The sequence below is a fragment of the Penicillium brevicompactum genome (assembly GCF_028827555.1).
Source record: "Penicillium brevicompactum strain IBT 35665 chromosome Unknown utg000001l_segment0_segment0, whole genome shotgun sequence".
NCBI classification, from domain to species: Eukaryota; Fungi; Ascomycota; class Eurotiomycetes; order Eurotiales; family Aspergillaceae; genus Penicillium; species Penicillium brevicompactum.
This window is the reverse complement of record NW_026623203.1, coordinates 6,490,544-6,509,606: the sequence shown is the minus strand read 5'-3', so window position 1 is coordinate 6,509,606 and position 19,063 is coordinate 6,490,544. Positions and strand designations below refer to the sequence as shown.

Below are 19,063 nucleotides of genomic sequence, written 5' to 3'. Positions count from 1 at the left end.
CCCCCACGCCGAACACTCCGCTCCGAACACTCCGGTTTGTCAATCCCATGGAGTATACACCCCTTGACTCATTGACATCCAATGATAAAAGACCCATCCAGATTCTCAACTTCTGCCAATTGAAGAATTTCTGCTCAAATCTCACACCATGAGCCAAACCAACATCCATATCCCAGGCCTCGCAGGCGCCAACGCCTTCACACGCACCCTCAACAAGGAAGACGTTGATATTTGCGTAAACGTCGAGCAAGCTTTCACAGAAGCCGAGCGATGCTCCAAGGAAAAGGTATAAAAAAGCCACACAATAACGATCTGAACCTAGATGTCGGGATCCTTGGCTGTATACTAATCCATTCCCAGTTCTGCTATCGTCTCGGCGCATGCCCAGAGCTGTGTTTAGGCCTCTTCATTGAGAATGAAGACGGAACACCTGCTACGCTCATTGGACATGTCATTGCTGTCAGATCACCCTACACGCGCGTGACAGACGGGTCCATGGACATGCCCAAGAACTGGCGCTCATTGCCTAATGATGAGCCGGTGTTTGTTGACGATGAGTTGATTGGGAATCACAAATATGGTGACTCAATTGCCATTCACTCTGTGGCTATCTCGCCCGATTTTCAGGGAAAGAGAGTTGGGAGGGCTCTTGTGAAGGCTTACACGGAACATCTTGAGACCGGGTGTTTTGGGGCGAGTAGGGCTGTGCTTATTGCGCATGATTATCTCGTGAACTTTTATGAGAGTGTTGGGTTTAAGAACCTGGGGCAAAGCAAGTCGAGTTTTGCGGGAGGCGTTTGGTTTGATATGGTAATGTTGCTTCTCTGACATGATTCATCCATTCGGTACTAATGCGTTGTATTTAGGCATATGATCTTTAAGCTGGCTTTTCGAGACTCCAGAAAGGAGCCGTGATGACAACAGAGACGTCACAATCAGGTATACCAACATAGAAGCAAAATAAATGGCAAATTCAAGAACAGAAGTCTTCGACTTGCTCCAGACCCAGTCCAGTCTGGCGCTTGTCAATACCTTTTCTAAATAGAAAAGCGAGACACCGGCTTTCGCTTGACGTAGATGACTACAGCCACGCCAGAAACGTGAGCTGATCACTAAACCCATCTGAGCACAGCTCACGTATCATTAGTCCGTCATCCCAATATCCAAAGCTGACATCAATTGAGCCCTTGATACCAGGGTCTTGCTCTATGCGGAGACGATGATCAGATCGGGGTTTCGTCATTGGAAGCAAAATTCAAGATCTTGCTTGTTAAAAAGCTTGGAAAGACTCATAGGCTTCGGGGGATTGGCAATTTCCTGCTCATAGAAGGGGCTACGGAGAGCTACACTTAGAACTTCAATTGGGTATATCGCAGGCCGATTGTCCAATGCCCCATGCAAGCCAATCATGGTTACAACAGAACCACAATATTAGCCTGACATAATTCCACATGCCAGTAGATGAACGTAGGGGGGGCGCATCAGGGCTCAACCTCTCAAACACCCTTCTCGTACCGGTTGATGATCTCCTGACCCTTCTTGGGGCCCTTGACAACATGCCGACTCGCCCAACTCAAGACCTGGCCCGTGGCAGGCTCGATCCGGAACGCATAAGCGGTGCGATACATATCGTTGATACAGAGGTGATTGCCTCTCGCATTAAGCACCGTAGTCTGATTCCCCGCGTCCGAAGTCAAGACAGGTGGTGGCACTGGCGGAGCCACGAACTCGCCGGGATCCTTCTGCGCGTCTGATTTCTCTTCGGGCACCAGTGTGTCAACGTCGAAGTCAAAGTCATGGAACAAATAATCGGCTTCATCGGGACTCGCAGCAACTTTCACGAACCACACGCTGATTCGGTCGCTGTCGTTGCCCAGTCGCCATATGTATTTCTTGGTCCAGCGGAGACCGGGTTGCATGGGGATGCCGATGTTGGCGGGCATTTCGCCCTCTTCGCAGTAGAGCCAGTCCCCCGCGGGGGAGGGCTGGGCGGTGAAGGTGGCTGTGCCGCGCAGCTCGCCATTGAGATCGAGGGGATTGTCGCTTCGGAGGGTGCGAGTCAGGGTCCAGCGGGTGCTACTTAAGGACGTGAGAAGGGTGGAGAGTAATTGACGGGACGGCATCTTGGGTGGTGTTTATGGGAGGGTTGAGTTGTAGTTGTCGTAGAGCTCACTAGACTTTAGGGCAACATTGCCGATGATCACCGCTCTCGGGTCTTGGCGTTCCCATTCGCACTTATATGGCATCAAAGCATGTTCTTCAAAGCCGTTTTGATGATCATAAAACCATCACCGAACAAAGATAGCTGTTTAATCCGCTATAGGCCGACTCAAGACGAATGAACGGGTCTGATTAACCGGCTACGGGATACCAGAACAAGAGAGACCGAACACCCCCTGATCTAGCTGACAGATGCGCTGAAGGAGAAATAACGAGAGTGAGATAAGGATAAATGCATAAGCTGTGGGCTACAGGCCCGGAAGCAAAATATGTGGAAGAACCTGCTGAAATCTTTACATCTACGAGGGGCTTCGGCTTGGTGGAAGTTGAGATGTTCTCTGACAAAGAATTTGAAAGAACAAGTCTAGTTGTGACCTTGATGGGGACATGGCCCAGGGTTCATTGACTCGATTTCCTTGTAAGACCACTCGCCATGCTCATGTTATTTTTGGCAACTGACTTCTTTCAAGTGACAAAGCGCTTCGAGTCGAGTTCATTGATACTAGCGGACCTTTGTCCTCGAAGTACTTGGTAGGGACTTGGATGGCCTTGTATCCTCGTTGTCTACTGCATTGGAACCAATGTTCTGTATTCAGTCAAAGAATCTTTGAAAGCTGGACATATTCGAAGAGCACTTTGCCTATTTAACCCCCCCGACCTTCCTTGAATCTTGGGATATCATCAACTACTCACCTCGAGATCAATCCAACAGTTTACTCGCACAAAGAAACTCGAAATTACAGATCTTTACACCGGCTTTTGAATCATCTTAACAATCCGTCAAAATGTCCAAACAAAATATCAAAAAGGAAGCCACTTTACGTAGAAAGCTTGGGGTCGAAGATGATGCAGACCTGGCGGCTCTTCTCAAGGTCATCCGGGCCATCTACGCCCCCGTTCACAACGATTATATTAGCGATGGAGGCAATTGGAAATGGATCTCCAATTCTCCAACGCATATGACTCCTCTGAGAAACGGACTCCGGGCAGCAATTCATCTCATGCCAGCGGCTGTTCGTAATCATTACACATCACAGGCAACGGGAGTTCTGAGGGATGCTCACCTCATGAGAGATATCATTCCTTTTCTTTGGTTTGTACGTCTTCAGGACCCCAGCTGGGCGGGGCCCATGTCACTGGATCCCAACGCCTACGATCCCATTGTCCCCATTGTATCTGAGAATCGGCCTGCTGCCCCTGCCTCTGCCCCTGCCCCAGCCCCAGCCCCAGTCCCGGCTCCAGCTCCTGCCCCGGCTCCAGCTCCAGCCCCGGCTCCAGCTCCAGCTCCGCTCGCTGCTCCAGTCGCTGCTCGAGCTCCAGTTCCACCTTCACTCGCTGCTCCACCCGGAGTTCGAGCCCCGGCCCCCTGCACCCCGTGATGGTACTGGGGCTCGCGCTTTAGGTCCCTTCGCAGGAATCACTGGGGAGCTTGCTCGTGCTCGTAGAGCAGAGCGGAAAGAAGAAGCGGCCGCGGCCGCGGCCGCGGCAGCGGGACGTAAGAGAAGCAGGGATGAAACCGAAGACAAAGAGGCCCCAGAACCGGCCGAGAAGAAACGAGCTGTAAGCGTGGAGAAGCCCCGCGTGGCTGGTAGAAGGGGCCCGCGGACGAAGACCCTCAGGGCGCGGGCCGTTTCTTCAAGCTCAGAGGAGCAGTCCACTACTGAGGAGCAGGCTGACCCAATGGAGACGTCCCCCGTGAATGGTAGAAGGGGTCCGCGGACGAAGACCGTCGGGGCGCGGACCCATTCTTCGAGTTCAGAGGAGGAGGCCACTGCTGAAGAGCAGGATTCAGAGCGGGATGAGCCAACGGAAACGTCCCCCGTGAATGGTAGAAGGGGTCCGCGTACGAAGACCGTCGGGGCGCGGACCCATTCTTCGAGTTCAGAGGAGTCCACAAGTTCAGAGGAGGAGTCCACTACTGACGAGTCTGAGTCGGAGCAGGCTGAGCCAATGGATATGGAGGATGGCGCTCAAGGGCTCGACGGGAATAATGATACCTCAATGCCAGATTATGAGGACGATGGGTCTGAGTCGACTACCAAACGGGGCTGGTTCTGGTAAGCTTTTTGTACATCCCCAACCACCTTCCTTGTACACGAGTTTTAAAAAAAACCAAAAACATCGGAAAAAAGAAAGAGAAAAAACAGAAAACAGAGGAAGGGAGATGGTGTCGTATGGAATCGGCGTTCTTGAGGGTTTCGGTTGCTAATTATAGTCTCTTTTGTCGGCGCATCACTGAATTTTATAGAATTTACGTTTCCACACATAAAGGTTTCTCGTGGTCACATTAGTTCCATTGCGTAGGTTCTTGCACGGCAGAATCTCGTAGAGATATTTTTTGGATATCTGAAAGTAGTCTCTGCGAATGATCTCCACATCTCCCTTTTACCCACAGAGGGTTTCGAGCCCAAACTTTGGAAAGCCAGACATGCAAACATGATTGAAAAGGGTAGCCTGTCGTACCTCAAAGGCCAGTGAAAAACTATATCGGAGGTAAAGCATGATCTGAAGCCAGTAGCGATGGATGGTCGGCCAGGTTTTCCCAGAAGACGGTTTCGAAATCGCAAAGATCTTGGCTGAAGAAGGTATCCCATTCACCATTGACTCCAGGATTTGAAGGTGGTTGAGCAGCAATTTGGGTACCTTCACGGTGGACTGAATCAAGGAATCTTTCAATGGTTTGCGTAGCTTTGGATACCAAAGCATAATTAGGGTCTCCGCGTCGAACAAGACTCCCAATCTGTACTTGCGCAACAAGAATACCGAGATTCAATAAAGTTTTTGATCGCGAAGCCCTGACCTCATTCAATGTATGCCTTTGCTTGAGCATTGACAAAAGAATAATCCCCACCGCAGGTAGACCGTAGTGTGCAATCTATCATATAATTAAGTCAAAGGTAGGTCATGCCAGGGAGAAACAGGAACATACCTTCCATACTAATGATGTCCCAGAGAAAACGAGACGGTCTCGCAAAAGAATGGATTCGATGACCAACCCCAACATCTGGTCGGAAACATCTATCATGGATGGATCCGGCTCAGTCAGAGAGTCGATGAATGATAGATGTAGTAAGAAGAGGACATGTAGCTGGTCCAGACGCATACTTGCGAGCATGTCACGCTTGAAAGCATCGCCAGAGCATTCCTTCAATGTAGATGACAATCGAAATTTCAAAGGAAGATTTGCCCACTGTATTTCAGCTTTCTCGCGAATGGCACTGAGTTTGACCAAAGGATCAGAAACCTACCCCACAAGAATTTCAAGAACGATGTGACTTACCTGGCCTTCTGATCAAAGTTTTCTTGCTGCCTATCGCGAAGTAATTCCAGAATATCTTCTTTTAGCGCTGAGCATAACGCAGCCCACCTGATACCAGCTCTGTAGCAGAAAGGGGTGTCCTCTTGCCATCTAGTGGTTCTGTCCCAGGCATTTGCCACAGAGCCAAGCTCGGCGTTAGGTGGATTTAATGGTATTTGGAAATGACAAAATCGTTTACTCATGCGGGGTGGTCGACCGAGGAAGATTGCCACATTCTTATCTGCAGAATAGGTAATAGCCCATGCTGCTTTCCTCAGTTCTGCTAGGAAGTTGGGGATCGGTGGTTTGCTTTTTTCGACATTCTCGTGGTAACCAAGGGCAAACATTGATGAAACAACATTGCCAAGTCTGCTCCATGAATGGAAGCCTGCAAATGTTGTTAGTCGATACCAAAAGGATCGGGACATGATTGAATCGTACTTTGATCCCCATCAACATGAGTGTGAATTATAAAGTTCTCATATTGTAAGACTAGTTGAATATCATTCAAGCAATCTAGCGAGAGAGCAATGTCTAACGCAAGATCACTTAGACTGGTCGAAAGCTTCCGAAGCATGAACTGGTCCTTTTCTGTCTTAAAGAGAGGCGGGAAGAAGGGTATGGCTATCGTAGCTCGACTGACGGCGCAGAGAAATATGCCGAGGCTTTCCCATCGGAAATTCTGATCAAGGAACTGAGCAGAGAAGTCTGATATATTGGTAGTTGTTCTGATTTCCAAGGGCGCTCGAGAGTTTTGTGTTAGTCGTTGCGCATACGCCAAGTGCCAATTGTCTTCCTGTGAGAACGAGGTGAACAGGTGAGTCATGTTTTCAGTGCACTTTTCGACAAATGGCTCTGCCAGCGACATGTTAGCGCCAGTCTCCAGCCAGAACATGACAAAGTCTTTCATGGCAGCCAAGGGGAATGTGTTCAGCAGTTGTCTGAGGACATCGGCGCCTTGGATCATCAGTAGATTCTCGCCGACGACCTGGGATTGTACTAATGTTGACATGTCTGGTTCTGCAGCATGCGTGTTATTAGAGGTATGGTATTCCTCTGGTGATATTTGATTGAAGATAGCGACATGGCTTGAAGATCCTAGAAACCCCGGGTTTGGGTAGGGATTCTTTCTTGGTGCGAATGATGGCGAGGCTTGTGCCGGCGATACCCGACTACCCGGACTGATGAGTACTTTGAATACGGATGAGAGGGTTTATAAGTACCTGGGAGAAGGTTGCACCGATGGGGTAGAGCTCTCTGCCCTCTTTCTCTTGAACGGCGTCGTTCGGTAAATACAGATCCCCGCTCTGTCATTACTTGCGCATCTTGTACATGCTGGTCGTTTGTGATCACAGGCGACTTTTGATTTTCTGCAGGCCTCACATGCTGCCAGTCTTGAAGCCATAGCGGTGTCTGCTGAGGGTGTTGGTTAGATCTCGGAGAGTCCGGAGCGGAGAACTGAGGTACTCGGCATCTTCGGAGTAACGCCGATTTGTGTTACACGCCTCGAGATGACTCTGATTTCCCGTGACATTGTTCTTTTGCTCTATTATGGACTATACTTGCTCATTCTGACTAACCTCATTGTGCATCCATGATATTGAGCCTCTTGTCATAAAGGCCCTATTCGTACGAGTCAAGACCTGCTTCCATTGTATGAGCTTTGTAGAGTCCGAAGTCCGAAATGAAATGGAAGTAGATTTACCCTTATCTCAAACAGTACTTTGCCGTTATTCTACAATTGCTTGATTTCCAATGTTAGTTCGGGGCCCCTATAACAAATGGCTTGTGGAGGTGATCTCCAATACCCCTTCAAGTACTCCGTACGGAGGACTCCGTAGTACTTGAAGTACCCGCCCCACGATAAGGTGCGTGTGCACAAAGCCGTCCCACCCAAACTCACCGATGGACTGCTTATATCCACACTATCACCACGTGAGGGAGTTTTCAGAAGCTCTCCCCCACTATTGTATACACATCCAATCTCCGCGGCCACCAGTCGGATACGCATCCTCAATCCACCCAGCGCCTAAACCTCCCAGTTTCGCGCTCCAACCTCCAAAATGTCACAAAGCGCCGGCTCAGACGGTGCGCCTCCGGGCCAGAGTACGTCCGCAACCTCCCAAGGCTAAGAAAGCCAGCGTCCAGACCATGATCCATCTCAAGAAGAATACCGACTAATCAATCACCGGAATCAGTCAACCTCGCCTCCCTTTCCGTCCCGCAGCTGCGCGCACTGCAAACCCGTCTCACCTCCGAATTGGAACACCTGACGACCTCACACACGAAGCTCCGCGCAGCCCAGGCCAAGTTCCGCGACTGTGTGCGCTCGATCACCGATGGTGTGACTGGTAATGAGAAGAAGGGGACCGATGGTCGTGATGAGATCCTGGTCCCCCTGACCAGCTCGCTATACGTGAAGGGACGCCTGACGGACCGGGAGAAGGTGCTTGTGGACGTCGGAACTGGTTTCTACGTTGAGAAGGTGCGGTTTGGTTCAATTGCTGGGTTTAGCTGCATGCTGACGGATACTATAGACTCCCTCCAAGGCGATCGCATTCTATGATGAGAAGGTCAAGGGCCTGGAGGAGAACTTGCAGGAATTGGAGAAGATTGTACAAACCAAGAGCACACAATTGCGCGTCGTGGAAGAAAGTGAGTCGAGAACACAGTTGGAATATCTGGCTGCAGGTGCCCTGTATTGCAGGGAATCGCTGACTGACAATTTTCTAGCATTGAGACAGAAGATGCTTGCCGGAGAGGGTGCCCCTCCTCAGGCGGCGGCTGCTGCAGGCTAAATCTAATATTAGCATCATGAACAGGTCTATAACTATGACACACAATAGAGCAATCAAAACTATACCACTTGAATGTTGTCGTTGTTGCTGGAATAACGAGGCTCGCTACAAAGATAGTGGCTTGCTTTCATCTATCACGCCCTAGTCTCTACCTATGGGCTTCAATTCCGGGATCTAGACGTGGCGCTACACACTACAGATGCCCAATACGCAAGGTTCTGTAGAGGTGACATGAAATTAGTGATTGAAGCCCTAGTATTTGGCAAAACGACCCATTCTCATCAACTTGCTTCCACGATCCTTCCATTCCCATTCTCTCGCGCTTCCTCACTTGACCCTGTCCCAGATAACACCATGAAACCCGCTGAGCAGATCAGAACAGTGTTCCGATATCCATGTCGAGGAATTCGCCCATATCAGGCTCGGGAGACCCCAGCATGCGTGCAAGGGTTTGAACTTTGCTCATGAATATCTTCAGTTGCTCAGTCTCATGATGCTTTCGAATTCGAATTTCTGCCTCGATTCTCCTGGCCTCGAGCTCGGCTTTCTTTTTCACTTCATCCTCGTCCTTCTGCTTGACTTCACCACTGGCCTTCTTGGCTTCGTCCTCGTCCCAGCTCGCCATGGCCTTGTCAATAACGTTCTGCGGGGCTGGGAAGAAAGTTGAGAGACCCCCAATGTGTGGAGTCTCACCACGTTCAATTTTGTCTGCCTGCTCGGTCAAGGTATGATCCCACTCGGGGTTGAAGATGGAACCTCCCCATGACACTTTCGCGTTGGTCCACTCTCGGTTCACATTTTTGTACAAATCGTATCGAGCCAGCTCGAAGACATAAGGAGTGTCAATGACGTTGAGCTCAATTGCTGACTTTTCAACAAATCGGGTCACCGGTACGCCGCGTGTAAATTGTGTTTTGCGTTTGGGGGCTGAGCCAATACTCGAGGCACTGGGGTTCCACGTGTATCTGATCGATTGCTTGAATTTTTCCAGATCGTTGTGAAACTCGTCACCTTGGTACAGAGTGAATGCCTTGACTTCGAATTGCCAGTCCGCCCTACAGTCGAAGAAAGTAAGCATTCGGTTAGATATTTTCAATCGCAATCCTCAAACCTTTCAAAGTCAATCATTGAAATCTGCATTGGCTTCATCAGGCCATCATGTGTGCCTTTCTTCTGCGGCTTGAAGATGCGAGCCCTGTTGGCCTCGAATTCGGAGATTCCAAGCGGCTGTGAGAAGGAAACCTCTACCCGGATGATAGCATCTCCTCCCACCTGGTAGTCGAAGCTGGCTGAATGCTTTGGCTTGATGGACATCAGAGATTCTAGAGGAATCCCTCCCCATGGTGCAAGCAAATCCTGTGCGTCTTTAATTCGTTTGAAGATGGTCTCCTGTGGCAAAGAAATTCTAAATCAAATGTCAGCAGCACAACACGGAAGTCAGCCGATATGATACATGATACATACCCTGGAAGTAGGCGTCCTTCCACATTCTTGAGTCTCAACATATCACGGAACTCTTCAAAGGTGTAAGTGTACCCAGTTTCTGGCTTTTTGTACTCGCCCAGGAAGAAAGAGCCAAATTTTGCTCGCATGTGGAGTTCACCACTCATGTTCAGCACCAACTCCAATGCCTTTTCCAGATTCGTTTGAATGACTTCCTTGTTGCCTTCCACGAAACCTTGCACCTTTGGGCCCCACGCAAGGGCTTGCTCTCGAGGCAATTTCTCTCCATTTAGAAACGCCTTCGAGTAGTCCCCTACCCTGTCCATGATGATACTCATCCGCATGATGCTTGCCGCAGGTGGCGCCACAAGGAAGAGCTTTATCTCGGTCTCGCACTGAAGATACAGGCCATGCCAAAGATCACGAAGCTTTTCAGCAACTTGATAAAGGCTCTCTTCGTTGGTCCCACCCAAGAAGATGTAATCATAATTGCCGGGGACTGTGTAGAGGTGCACATCATGCGACGCGCGCATATCGTCCAGCTGCTGACGGTGGGTTACCAGACAGTGACTGAGTGAGGGACCTTCCTCGGGCCATAAGAACAGATACTAGAATAGCAATTCATGTCAGCCTTCCATGGTCCCGTGAAGTAGGAACAATGGTGTTCCATACCATGCAATATGTTGGAATTGCTGGGGCCTTGCGGAGCCCTTGCATCTTGGCATGTTCGAATTCCTTGACCTTCTCACTCGCAACTTTAACATTTGAGTGAGCAGAGATCTTGGTCCATATCTTGGACTTGTCTGGCCGATTTGGTTGACTGGTTTCGTTCACATAATGCTGAGCCATTTTCTGAGCGGCCAATACTTGACTTTCTCTTCCCCAGATTTCGATGAGCTGGACAATGGTCAGCCTTGCCGGAACAGAAATTTATAATAGCAGTCAGTCACTGACTTTGGGATTTTTCACGCTGATTCTGACATATGCACCAGTTTCCTGCATGAGTTGGCGGAGAAAGTCGGCGTGGCTCAAGGCTCCTCCAGGTGCTTGTGCAATCCTATTTATTTTGGTTATTCAAGCAATCAGGCTTTAAGATCTAGTTGATTACCTGTTTTGAAACTCCTTGTATTCACAGGGGAGCCTGAAGATGGCTGGCTTGGTGTCAACGATGGAACATGCAACAATGGAATTCACATACCGTCAGCAGGACCACCCCTTCGCCATTTTGCTTTGGCAAAGTCGTCATTGCTCGAAATTTGTCCCCTGTTATGAAGACCTCGAGTAGCACTCTTCTGTGTGCGATTCTCTTGTGGCTTGCCTCGGAGTGGGAGATCTGATTTTCCCTTGGGTGTACCGTACTGGCCAACTTTGAACAGGGATTCCCCTTGACTAGAACCTTGAGCCCTGTTGGCTACGAGTTGCCGCAAGACCTCTCTTTTACCCGCCTGGGCTTCAGGGTCATCGAATGAGAGACTGGTCGCAGCATGCGCGGAGCCAAGAGAGAACGTCAATTCAGTGCTGGAACCCAGAGGATCTGGAACATAGCTTTGCTCTTCGAAGCGCTCGGAGTTGTAACGGTCATCTTCATCATCAGATTCTCCATATGCAGTGCGCAGATCGGCCTGGTCGAGGCTATGTGGTCGAGGAGGGCCATAGTCAGGAAGCGCCCACGCTATAGAAGTCAGCCAGTATTCATGCCGGAGACTGATGTCTCTTACATTCGGCGCCTTCTTTTTCCCATCTAGGAAGCAGGGCATAGATATTAGCAACGCATAATATAAGTGATTAGATGGACAGTCGTAGGGGCACTTACTCGACTTCCATGGTGACCTCGGGAGTGAGCTGTCCTGCCCTCGGTGCTGGTACTGATAGATGGATCACGACGAATTGAACTGATTGACCAGGATGTGACTAAGTGATAAGGATTTCCGTCAGGTTTGATGCTGAGAGTGAGCCTTGCTGGGGTTGAAGTATGAATGGCGCGGAAGTTTAGAATCAAAAGGAAAGGAAGTACCGATTTTCTGGACCCGCACGCAAATTGGCGGGGAGATTGGAAAGTGTTCAGGATGAAGCAAGTAGATGTACAAGGCAAGAAGAATCTCCCCGCAAGCAATGGTTGTTCCTTCCCTTTTGTCCACGCCTCTGTGCTGAGGTATAAGTAGTCCCAAACCAGGTTAATTGTGATGAGATACCCAACGAGATTTAATGTTAGTTGAGAGTACCAAACTACAGCCCTATGCGTGATCATTTATCTGAGCATAAGAGTGATTTTCTTAGGCCAAAGAGCATTGGGTGGTCCATGGTGGTCCAACACCACCACAAGCATTGGCATCTAAATTATTGACACGATGCCACTTGGTTCTGTTAGAACTACTGCAACAAAGCCAGGCTTGATCACCCGTGGACCTTTCAGAGCACCTGTTTGATTAATATGACACATAGAACCTCGGAAGGGGAAGGGGAAGGGGGTAATTGGGCGATAGTATCCGTGATATGGAGAAGAGGAAGGGACAACATTAAAGATTGTTGGCCTGATCAGAAGAGACATGCGTAGATATAATGTACCAAATAATTGCACTATAAGAGAAACCAAGCGCAAAAGAGATAGAATCTCCACTTCTTCGTTTAGATACTACTGTTACACTCTTGGGCCTGGATATGTGCATTCATAGATAAACCTAGTGATATACTTGTCTAAGTAGGTTTACGACTCTTGATTGACAAGAACCTACAGGCTACCTACAAAATGATCAGGCAGATGTTGAGTTTGCTCTTAAGCTTGATAATGCATAAAAATCTTTTACAATATCCTTGGTTTAATATCACCGACGGATTCCTACAGTTGGGTAAAATCACAATGATTGGACGGGGCATCCCCGGATAGCTCACAAGCTTTATACACACAGGGAAGCCAAGCAATGCTTTATAAAATACTACATGGATTTCCAATTGACAAAGCATCAACATTGTAAGGATATGAAGCAAGAAGCATACAGCGCACAGCATACTTCGTGAAGTTGCGAGGGAGAGATGTGATTGGTTGGACCTCCTTGCAGCGCTAAACCCAACAAGGATCAAAGTGGACAACGCGTCAACGCGATTTCTCCTTCTCCGTCGCACCTTCAAACAGTCCACCTTTGTTGCATTTCCAATGAGCGATAGCGATTCGAGCGACACCCCGCCACCTAGGCGCAATGCAAGTGCCCGTGCACAGCAATGGATGACCAAAGGTGCCCTAGTCCGTGACGATTCCGACGATGAACTTGGTGTTGAAGACCATCCGTGGGACTGGATTTACGACAAGCTCGAAGCGATTCAGGAAGAAGGCGCCGATGACACACCCAAAAAGAGTGGCCGGAGGCGATCCTCGCGGCCCGCTCGTCAGCAGCGTAAGATCATCGCCGCCAGGATGGGACAATTCGAATGCAAGCTTGGCGACGTGATTCTCTTGAAGTCTCCCGAGGCAGGCAAGGAATGGGTTGGCATTATATCGGAATTTGTGGAAGAGCAAGATGAGGACGACGAGGATGAAGTGATCAAATCAGCCAACATCATGTGGTTCGCATCGCCCGATGAATTCATAGGCACACGCAATAAACGCCGAACCGATGCTTTGCCCAACGAGCAATATATCACTATGGATTTCAATAGTAATCCATTGGCTTCGATATCAGGGAAAGGCATAGTCATGTCTCCCAGTGCCTTCCAAAAAAAATACCCCAACGGTCCTCCGAAAAGCAAGACTGAGCGAGCGGAATATAACAAGTGCATTGTGTGTCGGCGGGGCGTGAACCAGCTTCAAGGACGCTATACTGAAGAGTTTGTATGGGAGGAGCTATATGACAAAAACAACATCCACGAGCTCATTTCCTGGGTGCGAGAAAACTTGAAGACTTCTCGAAAACGCAGAGCCGCAGACGACGAAGTGAGTGGCAACCCATGATACAATTTCACCACAGAAGAAGCTGACACAGGAAATCTCACAGTTTGTCGATACGAAGGAGAAAGATACTGATGTGCCGACCACACCAAGAAAGAGGCAACGAATGACCGCCACGGGCGCTACACCCAAATCGCAACGCAAGAAGCCTATGACAACCCCGACTCACAAACGGTATGAACTGCCCAGGTTGCGCTTTATGTCAGAGCACTAACATTCTCCAGGATCGTGGTGAAAAAGCCACTCGAATTCACACCCTTGGGCACTCGCGTCCTCTCACCTACCCACTTCGATTCTCCCTACCGCCAAGCTCGCAACCTGCTACATGTTTCCACTGTTCCTGACGCGCTCCCATGTCGCAAAAACGAGTTCAACACGGTTTACAACCACCTCAGTGCCGCCATCATGGAAGGTACCGGAGCCTGTATCTACATCTCTGGTACTCCTGGCACTGGAAAGACCGCCACGGTGCGCGAGGTGGTAGCACAGTTGAACGCTGCAGTGCACGAAGAAGAGATGGACGACTTCGTCTTCGTCGAAATCAACGGCATGAAAGTCACAGACCCACATCAATCGTATTCTCTGTTATGGGAAGCCTTAAAAGGCGATCGAGTATCACCTTCTCATGCACTAGATCTGCTTGAGCGGGAATTTTCGCATCCCTCCCCTCGTCGTGTCTCCTGTGTTGTGCTCATGGATGAACTGGACCAGCTCGTCACCAAAAACCAGTCGGTTATGTACAATTTCTTCAACTGGCCTGCCCTCCGCCACTCCCGTCTCATTGTCTTGGCCGTTGCAAATACCATGGATCTGCCAGAGAGAACCCTGAGCAACAAGATCTCCAGTCGTTTGGGTCTCACCCGTATCACGTTCCCGGGTTACCGCCACACAGACCTGATGGAAATCATCAGTACCCGTCTAGCCAATGTCCCGGGCAACATCGTTGATCCAGACGCCGTCCAATTCGCCAGTCGAAAAGTTGCCGCTGTGAGTGGTGACGCTCGACGAGCCTTGGATATCTGCCGCCGAGCTGTTGAGATTGCTGAGCAGGCAGCAGAAGAGGCCGGCACTTTAGAAGACATCACGAACAATGAGACAGACTCGGTGCCTCCTACGCCCAGCAAAACACCCGCGCGCCGCAACAAGACAGGCACAGACAAGCCGACTGGTGAGTCGGCCATTGCCAAAGCTCCGGCAACTAAAGGTCAACCGGGACGTGTCACAATTGCCACGATCAAGCAAGCCATCCATGAAGCGACTTCCACCCCGCTTCAGCAATCCCTTCGCTGTCTTCCGCTATCAGCAAAACTGTTCCTCGCTGCTCTCCTTGCACGAGCTCAACGAACAGGAATTTCGGAATCCACGTTCGGTGATGTCCTCGACGAGGCCCGCCGCATCGGTGCTGCTGCTGTTGCCGTGGCTGGAGCAGCTGGCGCTGGGGTAAAAGACTTCCTGCTCGGCGGCGGCCCTAACGCGCGAGTGCGTTCCATGGGCCATGCCGCTATGTTGCTCATGAACTCAGGTGTCTTAGCCTTAGAACAAGGTACCGGGTCCAAGAGCGTGCTCGGTGGCACGACGATTCCCACTCGCGGTGACCGCAGTAGCAAAGTTCGGCTCAGAGTCGCCGCGGAAGACGTCAGATCTGCGTTCCGTGAGGATCTCGAAGCGAAAGGCTTCGGGCTGGGCATTGAGCAGTGATCGCAGCAGATCTTTTGTGTTTTGATACGATAGGCATTATTTGGAGTTTATTGGGTAGTACGCTATCGCATTGTACAAGTAGTTTGAATATGATACCCTTTGGTCACAGTTGCTTGTGTGTTGCGTCGTATGTGCCAACGTCTGTTCATCCTTCAACTTGATACATCGCAACCCGAGGCTACGTAGAGATAATGCTAAGACAAAGATTCCTCGAGAAATGTCGTCATATTTAACTTCGTCATTTTGATATCAAAGGATACTAAATGGTTTTATACGGGCAATTCTTGTGACAACAAAGGAATCATTGGCGGAATGGTCCATATAGTACAAAACTCGTCAAATTTTCTGAGCTGGTTGGATTCCAGACTCAGCGAAACCACGCCTAACTCCACACACATAATGCCGACAAACGGTGCAACGAGTAACAAAATAAGGGTATTAAGAATTGGAGACAAAGGTTAGACTGCTGGTCCTGTCCATCTAGTACCGTTGTCTGCCAAGGGTTGGAGCCCAGGTCAGAGGGTGGGTTTCAGGAGTAGCATCTTCGTCTTGCTTCCAAACCTTGATGGTCTTGTCAGCCTCACCGGTGATGAGACGGAGGCCAGTGCGGTCGAAGGTAGAGGTCATGATACCAGCCTCGGCCTCAAGCGAACCGGGTTGGGCGGTAGTCTCAACAGACTGGAAACGGTGACCGGTCTTCCAGTCCCAGAAAGACATAGAGCCGTTGTCACCACCGGAGAAAAGAACGTTCTCATCATTGACGGCAAGGGAGTTGATGACAGCGTTCTGGCCGTCGAAGTTCTGCATAAAGTCACCCTTGGGGCACATCCATTGCTTGATGCTGCCTGTACTGGCACTAGCAAAGGTGTACTCGGTTGGATGGATAGCAATGTTGCGAACACCCTTCTTGTGATGCGTCAACACACCCATACTCTTGCCAGCAGCAAGATCCCATAGCCGCACTGTGGAGTCCAGTGAGCCGGAAATGATCTGGGGGTCGGAATCTTGACACTTGATGTCGGCGACTGTGCCCTTGTGTCCACCGAGAACGTGGACGTTGCTTCGTGTCCGCATATCCCAGACTCGGCATACACCATCGCGACCACCCGTGACAAGTAGATCGAGGCGAGGGTGGAGAGCCAGTGTGTACACACCACTGAGATGGCCATGGTAGTGTCGAATAACCTTGTTGGTTTCCAGATCCCAGCACTTCACCATCTTATCTTCACCGCACGAGAAAAGGTATGGGTGCCGAGGCGAGACGGCCAGTCCGCGAACCGTGGAGATGTGACCAGTCAGGGTCAGACGCAGAGCACCAGTCGCAAGATTCCAGATCTTAATTGTACGATCTCCAGCACCACTGGCAAACCATTGGTTGTTAGGTTCCACTGCCAAAGCCCGCACCCATCCCAGATGTCCAGAGATAACGCGCATCAGCTTCCAAGGCGCGTGCCATTCCGGTTTCTGTTGCTGGGTAGCCGAGGGTCTCTGGATCAAGCTTGTGGGTTGGGTATCGGGGGCGGCTGCTCCAGCGCCGTTTCCAGAAGGACGTCTCACGAGCGACATGGATGCTCCACTGCCGTCGGCGGGTTTTTGTGCCTGAATCTTTGGTCGCTTTGTTCGTCCCGCTGTGGCCTTGGCCTGCTTCTCTGCAAGCGCGCGTGGTAGTTCCGTAACGTCTTCATATTCCGCTTTCCGTCGGTATGAGACACCGATCGAACCGTCCGTGAGAGTCGAGGGAGTAACCATCAGATATTCGGGACCGAAAAGCTCCGCGGTGCGCTTGGAGGATAGTCGCACCGCGTCATCGACGGAGCTGAATGAAGTTTGATCCATTGTGTGTGGAGGAGGTGAGGGCGAGGAGTGTGGAAGTGGTGGGCCGGAGTGCGAGTGCCAGAGCTTGCGGCTGCGAACAGTCGTGCGCGCGGTGAAAACCCTGTGGCGGGCTTATAGTTCTAATGAATTTGGTGAATTTAGTCAGTACATCGGCAGACTCGCGACAACTGATGAAGGTGTGGCAAAAGAGCTCTGGCAGCTGGTATGCAAGGCAGTGGATGGAGACTGAAGAAAGACGAGTCTTTGACTTGAATTGAATTCGTTCAGGTGCCTAAGGTGTCGATATTCTCTACGTTGGGAGTGATCTAATACGGTTTCTGTTCCACTTGAATCCGCATCCTCTGCACTTTGAACGAATCTCATCTAATCTATCCATCTTTGTTCACTTTATTTTCATCAACTTTCGCGTTGATCTGTAAAATATTCTCATCATCGCTGCAAATCTGATTACTCAGCGACAGTGGGCTCCAGGGCTTATCGCAGCTCTTATCGCAATATCACTCTACCTTCTTCGCCATCATGGACTCCAATCATAAATTCGCCCTGCATGAGGCTGCCCGTGAGGGTAGAGGTGGGTGCTTAGTCCTATATGTTGAATATGCACTGACCGATCTCCTCAGACCAAGTCGTCGAGTCGTTGCTCAATGTGAGTGCCTCTAATGTTTCGGCTGCCCCGCAAAAGCGACTCGCATGTCCATAAATGCAATCTATCAACAACCTGTATTGTTCTATACACATAAACTAACAGCTGACTCAGGCAAGCCCAAAATCTGCTCTAGTCAAAGATGACGACGAGCGCCTCCCAATTCACTGGGCCGCAGCTTACAATCGGTACCCGGTGGTGGAGCTACTAGTTGCCAGCAAGGATTTCGATCCGGATGTTGAGGTCTGTCCATTCCATATTTCTACTAGTTCTGGAATAGAGTCTTTATTATCTTCATCTGGTTGGATGGACTATCATTAACTCATTGTAGGATGGTTCGGGGTGGACCCCTCTCATGATTGCAGCCAGTCTAAAGGATTCTTCGGGCGACGCAATCATTGAGCTCCTGCTTCGAAAGGGAGCTGATGTCTCTGCCAAAAGTAGCTCTGGGCAGGTCGGTATCTCATGGGGCATCCGACTACTTCTAGTGCCAAACTGACCAATCGGCAGAATGCCCTTCACTTCGCAAGCTCAAAGAATAACATCTCCACCGTCCGGACTCTGATTGCCAACAAATGCAGTGCCAGAGTTAAGGATAAACGCGGCCAACTACCCTTGCACCGGGCAGCCGCTGTGGGATCTGTTCCCATCCTGAAAATGCTATTGGAAGAGGGCAAAAGCCCCGTCAACGCAACGGATGGCGACGGATATACAGCACTTCACCAAGCTATTGCTGAAGGGCATGGGCCTGCCGCAATTCAGCTCCTCAAGTCAGGAGCTGACCCACTAAAGAGAGACAGTGATGACAAACTGGCTATTGAGCTAGTCCCAGACGATAAGGTATATCTCTTTCCCGAGTCATGATGATCAGAACTAATCCTCCAATCAAAAGGTCAAGCAGTTCATACTTCAAACCGCTGAGCGAGAAGGCATCGAGCTTCCATAGTCAGAGCATTAACCCTATGGGTACACACATCTTTTTATTCAGCCTGCAGAAATTAGGGCTAACCTGTGTGGGAACAGCGCCTTGGTATGTGCGGTTCCCCGCACCACAGCTCCCTAGTGTTTCGGGATGCCCGATGATCCATACACTATTTCTAGCTCAATTATGAGCGCGAATGCCATTGTCAGCGAAATGAAACCCCCATGTAGCCTCGTAAATTTGGCGGAATGGATGCTACGAACAT

At 50.0% G+C, this 19,063-nt stretch overlaps 9 protein-coding genes across 9 annotated transcripts; 5 read left to right on the top strand and 4 right to left on the bottom strand.

Annotated features, from left to right (window-relative positions):
• Window positions 1-148: 148 nt before the first annotated feature.
• N7506_002038 (uncharacterized protein) lies at window positions 149-881 on the top strand (the record flags this gene model as incomplete). The annotated part of the gene is made up of 3 exons (XM_056951334.1): window positions 149-286; window positions 361-810; window positions 867-881. 3 exons carry the CDS (start codon window positions 149-151, stop codon window positions 879-881), a joined length of 603 nt encoding a protein of 200 aa, XP_056817249.1.
• Window positions 882-1,496: 615 nt separating this feature from the next.
• Window positions 1,497-2,123, bottom strand: N7506_002037 (uncharacterized protein; the record flags this gene model as incomplete). The annotated part of the gene is made up of 1 exon (XM_056951333.1): window positions 1,497-2,123. One exon carries the CDS (start codon window positions 2,121-2,123, stop codon window positions 1,497-1,499), a length of 627 nt encoding a protein of 208 aa, XP_056817248.1.
• Window positions 2,124-3,005: 882 nt separating this feature from the next.
• Window positions 3,006-4,281, top strand: N7506_002036 (uncharacterized protein; the record flags this gene model as incomplete). Its single annotated transcript, XM_056951332.1, has 2 exons — window positions 3,006-3,392; window positions 3,541-4,281. 2 exons carry the CDS (start codon window positions 3,006-3,008, stop codon window positions 4,279-4,281), a joined length of 1,128 nt encoding a protein of 375 aa, XP_056817247.1.
• A 421-nt stretch (window positions 4,282-4,702) lies between these two features.
• Window positions 4,703-6,530, bottom strand: N7506_002035 (fungal specific transcription factor domain-containing protein; the record flags this gene model as incomplete). The annotated part of the gene is made up of 4 exons (XM_056951331.1): window positions 4,703-5,095; window positions 5,150-5,438; window positions 5,501-5,906; window positions 5,960-6,530. 4 exons carry the CDS (start codon window positions 6,528-6,530, stop codon window positions 4,703-4,705), a joined length of 1,659 nt encoding a protein of 552 aa, XP_056817246.1.
• Window positions 6,531-7,581: 1,051 nt separating this feature from the next.
• On the top strand, window positions 7,582-8,316 carry N7506_002034 (prefoldin subunit 5; the record flags this gene model as incomplete). The annotated part of the gene is made up of 4 exons (XM_056951330.1): window positions 7,582-7,624; window positions 7,717-8,003; window positions 8,056-8,173; window positions 8,252-8,316. 4 exons carry the CDS (start codon window positions 7,582-7,584, stop codon window positions 8,314-8,316), a joined length of 513 nt encoding a protein of 170 aa, XP_056817245.1.
• A 373-nt stretch (window positions 8,317-8,689) lies between these two features.
• Window positions 8,690-11,583, bottom strand: N7506_002033 (uncharacterized protein; the record flags this gene model as incomplete). Its single annotated transcript, XM_056951329.1, has 9 exons — window positions 8,690-9,371; window positions 9,428-9,721; window positions 9,781-10,367; window positions 10,432-10,656; window positions 10,714-10,816; window positions 10,868-10,910; window positions 10,958-11,431; window positions 11,478-11,500; window positions 11,573-11,583. The coding sequence occupies 9 exons, from the start codon at window positions 11,581-11,583 to the stop codon at window positions 8,690-8,692; spliced, it is 2,442 nt and encodes an 813-aa protein (XP_056817244.1).
• Window positions 11,584-12,910: 1,327 nt separating this feature from the next.
• On the top strand, window positions 12,911-15,397 carry N7506_002032 (origin recognition complex subunit 1; the record flags this gene model as incomplete). Its single annotated transcript, XM_056951328.1, has 3 exons — window positions 12,911-13,684; window positions 13,746-13,873; window positions 13,924-15,397. The coding sequence occupies 3 exons, from the start codon at window positions 12,911-12,913 to the stop codon at window positions 15,395-15,397; spliced, it is 2,376 nt and encodes a 791-aa protein (XP_056817243.1).
• Window positions 15,398-15,877: 480 nt separating this feature from the next.
• On the bottom strand, window positions 15,878-17,233 carry N7506_002031 (WD40 repeat domain-containing protein; the record flags this gene model as incomplete). Its single annotated transcript, XM_056951327.1, has 1 exon — window positions 15,878-17,233. One exon carries the CDS (start codon window positions 17,231-17,233, stop codon window positions 15,878-15,880), a length of 1,356 nt encoding a protein of 451 aa, XP_056817242.1.
• Window positions 17,234-17,752: 519 nt separating this feature from the next.
• N7506_002030 (ankyrin repeat domain-containing protein) lies at window positions 17,753-18,822 on the top strand (the record flags this gene model as incomplete). The annotated part of the gene is made up of 6 exons (XM_056951326.1): window positions 17,753-17,804; window positions 17,854-17,879; window positions 17,991-18,119; window positions 18,208-18,330; window positions 18,387-18,716; window positions 18,769-18,822. The coding sequence occupies 6 exons, from the start codon at window positions 17,753-17,755 to the stop codon at window positions 18,820-18,822; spliced, it is 714 nt and encodes a 237-aa protein (XP_056817241.1).
• Between the last annotated feature and the right edge of the window lie 241 nt (window positions 18,823-19,063).